Source organism: Diuraphis noxia, unplaced genomic scaffold, assembly GCF_037042655.1.
Source record: "Diuraphis noxia isolate RWA-SAM2 unplaced genomic scaffold, SU_Dnox_SAM2 contig0002, whole genome shotgun sequence".
Classification (NCBI taxonomy): domain Eukaryota; kingdom Metazoa; phylum Arthropoda; class Insecta; order Hemiptera; family Aphididae; genus Diuraphis; species Diuraphis noxia.
In genome coordinates, this window is record NW_028301712.1 from 39729994 (window position 1) to 39743680 (window position 13687).

The following is a 13687-nucleotide window of genomic DNA, read 5'->3' on the forward strand; positions in this document are numbered from 1 at the left end:
GTACCTATGTCCAATTTTCAAAATAGTTCTCGAAAAAATCTCTCAGTCGTTCCTCCAACCAAGATTTCAAATTCGCAGTCTCACAGCACGAAAACATATTATGCATATAAGCTACCAGTAATCAAAGCTTTCCCATTGATCTTAGTAATGTTACCTTCTCAAATTTCATCAATAATCTAAATTTACTTATCAGTCTCTAATTAAACTTCTTTCTGCAGTCCTTAATAGTTAACGCACTAATCACTATAAAGGTACCTACTATTTCTCCATAATTTATTTGGTACAATTTTTCCTCGTTACAATCTTATCCATTAAAATTTATAATACCCTCATTTAATACCTAAAATATTCTAATCTTATTTCTCTATCAGTCTTAATAATCATTAAGACTTAATTAAAATTAAATATCTATAATAGGTATTTTATCATTATTATCATCCATCTATTTTATTGTTATTAACACTAATCTTGTAGATACGAGTTGTACTTAATCCAATCATTACAATCTCTTCTAGTTGCGTAATTGTAGAGGTATCAATCTATCATAATATTCCAATAAGAAGCTAAAAAAATTATGCATGCATTTGTAGACATTTGTATAGGTACACTCAGAACTAATAGGTAATACTCAAATTAAATTTATTAGCTTAGTGAATTGACTACTACGGTTCCTCAAGAAATGCATGAAGACAATAATAATTATCAAATCCCTACATATGTTTATTTCAATTTTTTTGTATAAAATTAATGTTACTTTGAAAGACAATATAATCGACAACTTAAAATAATATTATAGCCTATAGGTACTATACTTAATAAATCTACCTCTCCAATAATACAGTTATAATTGTCGAAAAAACTAATAGGTAGGTATTTCATTACTTCAATAGTAGGTATTAATATAATTTATTCTTAATTTGTAATATTACTTTCTGTATCACTAAAAATGTATATTGGCAAAATAAACCTATTATTATTATTGTTATAAGTAAAATAAGTTGTTAAGGGGACACTACAACCGCATAATGTTGTCTCTGTCTCACAATATTAATGTACAACATAGCAAAAACTGTATTGCCTAACCACTCCGGCTGTACTGATAGTTAAGATTGCAAATCGATAAACAATATTTTTTTTTTTTATATATATATCACTTTTACGAAAACAGTTATTATAAATTCATTAGCTTGTATTGTATTTCAAACTTGAATTTTTAAGTTTCGATATCGACAAATAAAAACGATATTTCACAATCATATTTCTCATTTTCATGTGCTAACAATTTTGTTTCTTAGATATATCTTTGATAAGTCCTTTTTTCATAGCAGTTTTTACTATGTTGTACATTTGTAAATTGACAACACGTACAGGACGTATACCTACCCTTATCGTTCTCATAACATTTAACAGAAACAAACATGGTGAGAAATCCTTTGTTAAGTGTGTATGATACTATAATATGATATCGAACCTTTTACCTTAGTCTTATGCGAGTATTTTTAGATTTTAGAGTACACGAACCCAACGCCCTAGATCCCATACTCTGTAGTCTATACTTATATCTAATGTTAATAAATGTAGTTAGTGCAAATAGTTTACTGTTCGTTTATGATGGACAAAGCGAGCTGCGGTGAAGTTCGATCGTTCGAAAAAAAAAATGCAGTAACGATGTTTACTACAAGAACACATCACCTGGTTAAATAATAAATATAGCATGTTGGGAAAAAATTTTTAAAAAAAACGTATACGTTTGGAGGTAGAATTCCGACATTCAGTGATGCTTCACGTTTCCTAAACTGTGCGACGATAGTGGCTGGTAGTGAGGGGTTGTAACATTATACGCACACGGATTCGAAAATCAATATAATATACTACACATTTTAAGAGCCACTTCAGAGAAACTACGTACTTGCATTGGAACGCGCCGGGAAAACTAGAAACTTCCGACGTGATCACGGTGAGTAAAAAACAACACACGATTAATAATAATAGATAATTATGTTTTGGTAGTATTAATTATTGACTTTTGTAATCATCAATCGCCGTCGCAGCAAGTTAAATTTTTATTTTCTATTAATGAGTAGTGATCGTCGGACGCAGCGAAATGAAAACCGACGTCGGGAAATCATTCGTCGTGTGCTTGTTTGTGCTGATAGCGAGTAGCTCATGTTTCCAGGAGCACATCCAAGCACTAACAGCAAAAGTGAACAGACCGCCAGGGAATGTACCGCGCGAAAGAATCAGTTCTACTTCACCGTCATGGGAGTCCAATGGCAATGAAGTAGGAAGGTCTTGTACGTCACAATGCAGTTATAGCAATGAAAGATATCGTTTATTTGGGTACGACTTGAGAAACTTGGTTACCAGAATTGCAAACAACTGGTGGATAATTGTTGTGTCATCAGTTCTACCATTCATTGTCTTCTGGCAGATCAAATACAATATGAGACATAATGTAAAAGTTCAACAGACACAATTAATAAGTTTCATTTAAATTTGTTCTGAATTAGGAATTATTTTTCAGCTCCACGACTGGGAAAATTCTATCATTCAAAAAGAAAAGGCTGACACCCATTCCAGACGACTAACACTACCAGATTTAACTTTAGCTAAACATGCTCGAAGGGAGTCATTGGCTGAATCTGCCCAAAAACACATGAGTAAATATTTAAAAAAAAATACAATGGTACTGAGGGTTTAACTATTTTTCTTAATATTTTAGATCATCCAAAAAAGATGCCTCAATGCAACATTTCACAATTTAAGAATATGAGAAAAAGTTCATTTGAAAAAAATGAAGAACTGATAGGGGACTCAAAGAGAGTTCACATAATTAGGCGACGCCATTAATGATTTGTTTAGTACTTAAGTAAAAATGTTTACATTTTTATCTAGTATGTGCCAATTTTTTCTGAGTCAGTATACCCAAATATTGTAAACTTAATTTCAATAAATATAAAAGTTGTTGAAGACTAAATTCTTTTAGAATTATCATAAAAAATAACAAATGGTATAACTGGTATAAGATGTTTTAATAAAAAAATCACAAAATTAAATCAGTATGTGCTTAAGTGCAGGGTTTTGTTTTCAGTTGAAGTAGATACAATTACATATTTATTCATTAATACATTAATATAATTTGGACTAATAATTTTGGAATAATATTATTATCAGTTATTAGTAATAACTTATTACCATCAAGAGTAATGTTACACAATATAATATTAGACAGTCTGAATTACTCTCCCTTTGCTTTATCTTCTCTATAATGAAGGAAGACAAAACTGAATATAAACACACCAAACATCATTGAAAAAGCACTTGAGTAATATGGATATGCACTTAAGATAAATCTTTCATATTGAGTATGTTCCAATGGAATTACAGACACCTAAAAGTAATAAAAATGTTTAAATATTAAATAAATATAATTTTATAGTAAATGATTAATTAAATAAATATATTAGTTACCATGGTTGAACTTCTGATTGCAGTAAATCCAACACGGTTGTATTCCACTTTAAATTGATAAACTCCATATGTATCAGGTATTTTAAATGTAAACTCATACTTGCCATTTTTTAAATTATTAAGATTTCCACGCCAGAACGGATCTATGCGTACAAATTCTACTTGAACATCATTAGCATTATGAGGGATCCATTTACCATTTTCCCAACGTTCCAACTCTACCAAAAATACCTATGAAAAACAAAATTAAAATGAATCACTTAAAACGTATGCACATTGTTATTGATATAAGAATATTACAGCCATATCCATAATTGTGTAAGATGGTGGAGGTGACGACTCGCCCAATTTATGATGATTTACAGACTTCACTCTTATCATACCTCTATCTTTTAATGTCCACAAAACAATGTTCGAAGCAACTTCTTGGTTTCCAGAAATATTATATGTTTTTCCATCCTAATACAGTATTATATTTTAATGTAATATTTAAAAAAAAGTCAAGACATTAGAAAACTAAATCAAAATATTTCTGAAACGAAAACTTACAACTTTTTGTACAGAAGTCCTAAAGGCAACATCAGAAAAGAAGTACAAGGAACCAGAAAATACAACTCTTGCATTATTTCTTGCTTGCAAAGCTGCAATTAGTAATAAATCTTTGCCTGTTCCTAATGAATACTGGAAACAATAGGTATTTATTATTGATATAATATGATAGTCAATAACTCATATTTTTATTTAATCAACTTACATCTTTAACAGGAAGGTCTGTTTTGTAAGAATATGCAGTGGACTCAGCATGAAGAATAGGAAGTACTAAAGGATTTTTTGGATCTGTAATGACTGTAGTTCCTTCATATAACAGTGGATTTTCATTACTTTTTCCAACAATTTCTTCAGATTTAATTAGATTTGATGAACTGGTTACTACCAAAGTATGCTATATAAATAAATATAATATAAAATACATTTTTTTTATCATTGATTGATATGTATTATGTATATTATTATCAAGGTTTGGGACTTTAAGTATCAAAATCATTTAAATATACTGTAATATGCTGATAAAAACAAAAGTATACACTAAAAAAAAGCAGGTAAGTGGATGTCACTATGATGTACAGTAGCTTACACGCGAGTTTTATTGTAATGAAAGGTATTATATTTTAATTCAATGATATAATATAATTGTATATGAAAAACAATTCTGAGTGGAGACAATATGTCAGTCTAGGATATTTTTTACTATATAAATTATATTGTAAATTATTTTTAAAAAAAAGAAAAAAATTGGTACGTATAAAATAAATTCTACATTAACCAAACCAGATTCATTAAGTAACAGACTCACTCAGTCATTCAAAAAAACAATATAATATAAAGTATATTATACAAGTTATTAACGACATTAACTATTATAATTAGAATATAAAGTAAACTCTAAAAAATTTCAATTATCCACAAATAATATTATTAAATTACAACAATATAACTAAAATTGTTATTCATGGTTTTTAATATGTAATTTTATCCAAATTTGAACTTAAAATAGCTATAAAAAAAACTGTGTTTGTATAGCTTTTAGATTTTGTTTGTTGCAAAATTAACTACTTACGTGAAATCTTGTTTTAAATTTTCAATCTTTAGCTATAAAATTTAAATGTTTTATAAATTTTTAACAACTAAATAATTTAAAAACTTTCAATTTAATACATTTTGTCAAAATTAGAACTTTAAACAGTTATAAATAAAAATGTGACTGTGTATTTTTAATATTTTCCAACTGTTATTATATTAACTTATAGAGAACTTATTATTACATTTTCAGCTTTACGACTCAACAAAAAACTTTCACATTTATAGGATATAAAAATTTTAAATACTTTTAAAATTTTATCAAGTATAGAAAATTACAATATAAACTTTTGAATTGGAAACTTTTGAAAACTACTGGGAATTTTAAATTTTAACCTCCCCAATGCAGCAACTAGATATTTCCCACTGGAAAAGCTACTGAATTGATTATCAAAGCATTATTTTAACAACTTAAACGCTGACCAGTTTTTTTCACTAATGGCCAGGCAACACCTGTTTGTTACCACCTTGACAACTATTTGTAAACCTGTAGTGTAATATTTCCAAGCTTATGCACAGTAGCTGGTCGCAGTTTCTTATTTTGAATAGAATATAGTTTCAAATCACTGCATAAGGTTATAAACAGAAGCTTGGGCATATTAAACAATTAAAATTATTTATTAATAGTAAAAAGCAATATTAATTATAAATGGATATGCAAAATAAATATAACCATATAATATTAACATTACAGTAAAATATCCAAAATATGTTAAATAAAATTCATATTTTAAATATGCAAATGTTTTAAGTTCTAAACCAGGTTTTAGTGTTTAATTGATAGATGGAATAACTTGAAGTTCAAATTTATAACTTTGGTAATGGGTAAAAAAAGACTTCTAGTTATTCACCAGATTTTACAGAAAGTATACCTTTTATTTATATCAAAAGATTTCAACTAACTTTTGAGATCAACATTTATAAATAATTTATGTGACTTCAATTAGTTGGCAACCAAATAACCCAGTTTTAAAATAAATATTTCCAATTAAGTTGTATGATAGACAGACATGTTTTAAAATCAACTAAAGCTTGCATCAAACATTTATGGTTACTTGAAATCTAGGTTAATTATGATATTTTAATTTTTATGTACTAATTGTAATTACTTTTCCTGAATCACTGGCATCATAATTCAAATGGTCAATTAAGGATGAATTTTCTTCGGTAACTTCAAAACCACATTCAGCAGCCAACTCTCTCAAAGCAGAACCAGTAGACACACCACCAGTAAACAAAACATTGCCTATAAATAATAAAGATTCTTGTTCTATGAGAAAAATCACACAATAATTAATAGGTTTTACCTCCATCATCAATGAATTGAGTTATTGTTTCAATGTTGAGAGATCCACCAAATTCTTGAACAGTTGGTGCAAAAATTATTAAATTTTCATAAAAGTATTTTCCGTACTTTGAAAGCACTAATGTAGGGTCGTCAGCCGATTTAAAAGTTAGATGATATCCTCTTTCTAATGATCAAATCAAAATGTCAATAATTATTATTTTATTTTTATTTTAGGACATAATTTTAATACATATAGTAAAGTGGTCAGGATCTCTATCACTGAAAATTGTACAAATATATGATTTAATAATTTTGCTTTCAATTCTTAGAAGTATTATAGTTTAATGAGTAATTACTAATTAGAATCTTGTAGGATTAAGAAAAACCTAATAATTAACCTTTAAAAATTAAATGATTTAAATTTAAAGCTCACCTGTTAAAAGCTAATCCAATTTATTTAATTTAAACTATGCAATTTTCTACCAGCAAATAAGAAAATGTTTAAAATTAAAGCTAATAATAGATACTTAATGTTTATAACATTCCTAGTCGCAACAGCATAATAGGTTTTTTATTTACTTAATCTACTTATGGATTGATAAAAAGCATCCATATTGAGTTTTAAATGAGTAAATTATATGTTTAGCATATATACCTATTCTATCAACCATCAAGTAATTTAAAAAAAAATTATGATAAAAAATAAATTAATCAAATAGTTTATTGGAACAAATTATAAGCTTACTCAATACTTTTTAAGCATCCTAATAAAACTAAGCAAATGCTGCACTAAACTCAAACATATAAATATAGGTACTTAATCTTATTTAATAATTTAATTAGAACACAAATACTATGTGTATACTTAAGTGAAGTTTACGATGAAACTAATGAAAGACACTGGAACATTTTTCAAAGTAAAGAGTTTTATAACAAAAATAAATGCCACATTATCAAATGAATTAAAAAGCTTACTAGCCACTGAATTATACAAAATTAAATTTTACCTTTGAGGGTGTTAAATAAAATGGAATGTGTCTCTTTGATGACCAAATTGTTGAGTAATACCAGCGTTTCTTTGGATGCACTAGCGAACGCAGCAAGGCTTAACGTTAATATTGAACACACGTAATATTTAATTAACATTATTGTAAAATAAAATTATTCAACAAATAGAATAAGAGTGGAGAATAACTCTTACACAAATAGTAATCGATAACAAAAAAAAGTTATTAACTAATAAAACAAAACATCGTTTGCGATGGATTCGTATATATTTTGTATAATAAATTAAAATATTAGGTATTACAATACTCTGTTAGTTGACTTTAAATTTAAAGTGTCAAATTGTAAGCAGTTGTGAGTTGTGAATTGTGACGATTGAAAACAAATCCACCGATAACGCGTATCACAGAACGCCACGATGCCGGTATAGAACAGGGGAGCCAACACATTCGTATTATGAGGTGTGCCAACATAAAAAATTGTAAAAACTGTTGTAACTCCAAATAGTCCAAAATAATTTAATAATCTAAATTTTCATTTTATTTATATCAGTTATTTATTCATTTAATTTTTTTGGATACTGCAGGTGTACTCGTGTATTGGACGTCTAGACATCACTCAACTAAAATAATTTTCACTATAGTGGAAGATCGACACTTCAAAGATATTATTTTTTTCAGTGCGGTTTTACTTTTTGGGAGTAATGGTTGCCCGGTTAGAGAGTAAATGCTTGATTGGTGTAGCCTAATACAAAATGTATTTATAATGTACATATTTTTTCAGTTTTAAAATAAATAAAATATTCAAATTGGTATAGGTAAAACTTAAAGTTTAGGGAGCAGACTAGATGGCCAGTTAAAGTAATATAATGAATAATATACTGTAGTATCCTTTGCCTGTCGGTTCTGTCACCCAAACTCCAAAAGTCAACCTATGAGGAGGGATAAAAACTATACCTACCTAATAATTGTATAATTTTAGATAAAATATCATCAAGAAAATTAGATAATAATACACCATTAAAATGTCATTGCACCAAGTAATTCTGATTGCACTATCTTTCTTAACTAATTAATAAACATAAGTTTTAAGAAAAAAAATTAAAATAATAGCAAAATGTGTGATTAACATAGCATTGCGTTTACACATAATCAGAAACTTCCAAATGCTATAACTTAAAACTTAACTTTGGCCGAAAAATTCTGTTTGGAAAATGTTAAATAGTAAAAAAAATATGAAAAATTTTCATGGGGTGATAAAGTGCATAATAGTCAAAAATTCAAACAAGTTTGTATATACGTTTTGCTAACTACTATTACTATAATTATTACAAAAAGTAAAACCATTTCCTGTTATCAATTTTACAAAAATTATAAAAAATATAAGTTATATTATCATCAAAATAAGATTAGAAATATTAAAATAACTAATAAACAGGATATTTTTTTTTGTAATAGTAAAAAATCTTATGTAACAAAAATAACAAATAACAGGTATATAATAAAAAATATTAAGTAATAATTAATTTTATGAATTTTAGTTTTGCTTGTTTTATTAATCTTTTACCTATGATATTTTTGAATAAATAAATATACAAAAAAAAATAAAACAATATTATAATATAATATAATATAATAGCTAAAAAGATAATATTTTATTTTAATTTGTTAAAATCATTATTATAACAAAGATCACAATTAAATTGACATATTAAAGAAAACTAACATTTTTACAGTGGAAGGAACATAATATTTGAAAGTTGTAAGAGTTTTTGGCGAATTTAATCAATGTTAAATGTCTTTATTTATCTCTACATTTTTCAATCGTTTAACTAACCACTTATTATGACTATGCATTCCATCACAAAATATATTGTGTACAGGTCTTACTGGCAATGGATCCTGTGGTAAAATTCAATATTTATTACAATATATTACATAGATAATAATACAAATATGAAAAAATCATAATTACATCTTTTCCAAAAGGTGTTGGGGTTTTTAGTGAAATAATACGTTCATTTTGATCTATAAAAGCTCCATCTTCAAGTAATCTTAAACATATCCTGGATATATTAAATGAATCATCGAGGCCACAATGAGGGTTGCCTTCAAATTTCATATCCAAAAAGGTTAACATTGCGTTTAAATTGCAAAGAACTGAATGCTGTAAATAATAATGTTTATTTTAATAATATAGAAGAACAAATATTTAAACAGTTAGTAGCTTATAAACTAATGTCAGGGGTGATTGTCGAAGAAGAACACTTAATGTTCTTCATCAGGTATTGTGCTGCATCTAGATTACAAGGCCCAACAACTGAGTGCAGCCAAAAAAATTGGAACATTCCAGAATTAATGGAATAAATTTACTCCAATCAGGAGTTACAAAATGCGTATTGCGTATTGCTAGGTTTCTCTTTACAGCCCAAAAAACAAACAATAACCAATGCAATGCAATGGTGATACAGCACATCACCAACAGCAGAAAATTCAAAGTTATGAAGTCTACCAAAAAATCAGCATCTGCTTTTTGAGAAAAAGTTCTAATTGATTGTTTTACTTAAAGGGGGAAACATTTAACAGATACATTTTAATATGAAAGGATTTTGTGTGAAATATTGAGGCAATATGAAATCAAGTGTTTGACCTAGTGTGTGTCTCCTACACAATAGAACTTGGTCCCATAACAACATATATTACTTACTCCATTTACATTAAATCCTGATTAAGTCTCTTTGGACAAGTTGTCGGAACTATGGAGGAATTAAAGGAATACATCAACAAAATGGATAGAAAGTTATTGACGCAGTAAACAGCTGAGTAAAAAGAAGGCAAAAAGTTTCATAAAAAAAAATCAAAGCTTATTTTCAGGTAGCTAAAATACATTGAGATACTGAGGTAGCTAATGATTACATAAAAAAGTAGATAAACCTCAGTTATATTAACTATTTTTTTAATAAAAAATCAATTTTGTAAAACTAAATGGAACTTATTTTATGTATACTACTCATATATATATATAATATTATTATTTATATTTTTAATTGATTAGTATATAATATATGCATAATATAATAAATTACCTTGACTTGTTTCGTAAAATAAAATGATCTAAATACTTTTCTTATATTAATCCATCTAGTAGCAAATTTTGGATATGGAATCCCTGACATCTAAAAATTGTCTTAATATTAGCCAAACAAAATAGTTTATAGATAGTAAAATATTTTACAATTCTTTACATATAATTTAATCAAAAACAATATTAAAACTTACTAAACATTGACCATAAAGAAACCGAGCCATATCAAATGGGCCATCAGTGACAATAGAAAATTTGTGTTTAATTCCAAGTTCATGTTCTTCTAACCATTTAGTAAATCTTTTCAAACATACTTCAAATGAATCAGCTTTATCAATTTGATCCTGGTAATTAAAATTATAAATTAAAAATCAAAGTATTCAAATCTACAAAGACAATTTATGAATTATAAATATGGTTTAAGGAAGGGACACTGAACAATGGACCTTGTCTAAGAACTATTAAAAAAATATATATAGTAGTTACGAATAATTTAAAAATAAAGTCAAAAAATATTTTTATTATATAATTTAAATTGTTATATTTAAGAGCAGTCTATATTAATAATAAGTAACCTTATTCATTGTGGTTAGTATCAAAGTTGTTAAATGATTGTGCAAATTTAATTTTTGTTTTAACTTACTTTATACTATTATGTTATTAGAGTTTAAGATATTATGATACATGTATATGCAATAGTGTAATATAAAAATATAAAAAGCCCCAATAGTAAATAACAATATAGTATAAATAAAACAATAGGTAGTTAACTTAAGAGGACGTTACACCCGCATACATTGTCTACGTCTTACAAGTGCGTAACATAGCAAATTTTATGCTCAGCAGATCACCATTAGCTCCGTCAGTTTAAAATTTAGAGAAAATTGACCTCTTACAAAAATTAAAGTAACATTATAATCGAGGGCATGACGTAGGCTTTCTTTTATATTTTAATTTTAAAGGGAGTTATGTGTATTTTAAGATATACAAACAATTTACAATTTTAAAATACACATAACTCACTTTAAAATTAAAATAAAATAAAAAGCCTACGTCATGCCCTCGATAATAATGTTATCTTTAATTTTTGTAAGAGGTCAATTTACTCTAAATTTTAAACTAACGGAGCTAAACGTGATCTGCTGAGCATAAAATTTGCTATGTTACGCACTTGTAAGACGGAGACAACATATGCAAGTGTAGCGTCCTCTTAAAAAGGATTAGGAAGGAAGCATAACTTAAACATTAAATACAGTGATAAAAATTACTTAAAAAAAAAAGAATTTTAAACTTTTAATGAAGATAGTTACCATGATTTTGAATAAAACACTTTTTGGTTCGGCTTCAAATGGGAAAAAAAGTGAAAATGTTTAAAGCACTTTTCACCTTAAAATTTATAACGGATATTTAAAAAAAAAATTGAATATGGATGCTATTTTATTTACTACCTAGACTAATTTTCTTCTGGAGCCAATATTTTTCTAAGAATTAGGTAAACACAATTTTAAAAATAACCTTACTTGAGTTATACCAGTTAATTTAATGCAAAATTCAGATAATTTTGGATTGATTGATGGTTTTACAAATGCCTGAAAATGATCAACTATTTTCCGTTTTTTAGCATCAACCAATACAGCTGGAAATTCTATGATTTCAAACCTAAAATAACAATACAAAAATAGGTATGTGACATACAATTTATACAAAATCATAATCATCAATTTTATTTTATTATTTAAGCAGAAATTATAATATAAATTTAATATTTTAATTAAATTTACTAACATTTAATAATTTTGCTATGTAATTTAAAAGTACTATGAATATGTCTATAGCCTATTTAATAAAAAACTGTTTATTCATTCATAATGAACTTAAATTAATTTAAAAAGCAATAATAATTTTATAAGACAAGTTTATAACTTCTTCAAGGAATAATAAAATGAAAAAAAGAATGACAAATAGATATAAATTATGATTATAATCAGTTTAATATATACTTATTTAATTTTAACAACAAAGAAAAAGTTATTGGTAAGGAATAACATAATATTTTTATATGCTAAAAGTAATTTACTTTAATTTAATTTAATATTACTACCTATCTGGGTATATAATTAAGTTACAATTTTTGAAAGTCAAATATATTTTTGCAAAAAAGAAATTATTTAGGTATCATGTATAAACATACTTGTAATCAGCGGGATTATTTTCAGTACATGTTGCTTCAATATCAATGACAACAAAATATGGAAAGTACGTTGCCTCAGATTCACAGATCTTAGCTTTGATAAGTGCTTGCATCCTATAGTGATTTTTTAAACGTTTTTTCAAAACATCTATTTCACCATCAGTATTGAGCTTCTTATTGTTCATTATATTTATCAATTGGCGTCTTTTCATGCGGTTTATTTTGCCATTAACCGATGCCAATCGTTGGAACATGGGTAAATGTTCAAGAGGTATCCTACGATTATCACAGTCAAACTCTTCGCTGTCAGAATCAATATGGCTGTCACTATTTGACATTTTTACTGACTAACCTAAATTAGCATTACATTAAAAAAAAATAATGGTATATTAAAATATGTACATTCAGATTCATGGTAACAAAATGTAAATAAATAAATTCAAATTTGATATACCTACTTTACTTTTATATAGTATGAGACAAAATTTAATTGTCTAATAGATATACATTAAAATAAAATTATAATTTTTAGATTTTTAAACCAAACTAAAATGAAAACTGAATACTTAAACAGAACTCTACATTTAACAAAATGGCACTATTGCGATGGTAAATAGAATAAAACTTATCTAATGTCTATAGGGCCAATGATTTTAATACCTTATCTTTAATACCAATGAACTTACTGACTTCAGCAGAAGTGACAGAATCACAGACCAAAGTAAACAGGACTCTGGACTGGTAACGAGAGGGTTCTCCTCATCTCCCGGAGTGATAAGGTTAGTGAGATAAGAAATATAAATTTAAAAAAATAAAAAAATAAGTACCAACTTTACTGTAGCAAACTAGCAACACAAAACAGTCTCGATACCATGATAGACCACGGACTATGATTATAATGGACTGGTCTCAAAGCAATATTAGTGGAACCGAAATGTCAAAATGACTATACCTTGTACCAAATAAGAGCGCACCAAATTTACGTAACAAAACCGGTTTTGCCTGTGGCC

General features: G+C 26.9%; 3 protein-coding genes across 5 annotated transcripts; 1 reads left to right on the plus strand and 2 right to left on the minus strand.

Annotated features, from left to right (window-relative positions):
• The first annotated feature begins 1803 nt into the window (after positions 1–1803).
• LOC107164795 (uncharacterized) lies at positions 1804–2977 on the plus strand. The gene is made up of 4 exons (XM_015512749.2): positions 1804–1957; positions 2085–2455; positions 2525–2660; positions 2723–2977. The coding sequence occupies exons 2-4, from the start codon at positions 2105–2107 to the stop codon at positions 2848–2850; spliced, it is 615 nt and encodes a 204-aa protein (XP_015368235.1). The 5' UTR covers positions 1804–1957; positions 2085–2104; the 3' UTR covers positions 2851–2977.
• Positions 2978–3013: 36 nt separating this feature from the next.
• Positions 3014–7756, minus strand: Ost48 (dolichyl-diphosphooligosaccharide--protein glycosyltransferase non-catalytic subunit Ost48). Its single transcript, XM_015512748.2, has 8 exons — positions 7405–7756; positions 6417–6581; positions 6219–6355; positions 4226–4414; positions 4021–4152; positions 3772–3930; positions 3472–3702; positions 3014–3391 (listed from the first exon to the last, which is right to left on the minus strand). The coding sequence occupies exons 1-8, from the start codon at positions 7541–7543 to the stop codon at positions 3239–3241; spliced, it is 1305 nt and encodes a 434-aa protein (XP_015368234.1). The 5' UTR covers positions 7544–7756; the 3' UTR covers positions 3014–3238.
• Positions 7757–9024: 1268 nt separating this feature from the next.
• On the minus strand, positions 9025–13599 carry LOC107164788 (3'-5' exoribonuclease 1-like). Of its 3 annotated transcripts, none has more exons than XM_015512740.2 (7): positions 13364–13599; positions 12678–13029; positions 12007–12145; positions 10681–10830; positions 10488–10577; positions 9377–9568; positions 9025–9303 (listed from the first exon to the last, which is right to left on the minus strand). In XM_015512740.2, exons 2-7 carry the CDS (start codon positions 13013–13015, stop codon positions 9193–9195), a joined length of 1020 nt encoding a protein of 339 aa, XP_015368226.1. In that variant the 5' UTR covers positions 13016–13029; positions 13364–13599; the 3' UTR covers positions 9025–9192. The 3 variants fall into 3 exon arrangements, with proteins under 3 accessions (XP_015368226.1, XP_015368224.1, XP_015368225.1); XM_015512738.2 differs by having other exon boundaries at positions 13136–13599; XM_015512739.2 differs by having other exon boundaries at positions 13132–13599.
• Positions 13600–13687: the final 88 nt, after the last annotated feature.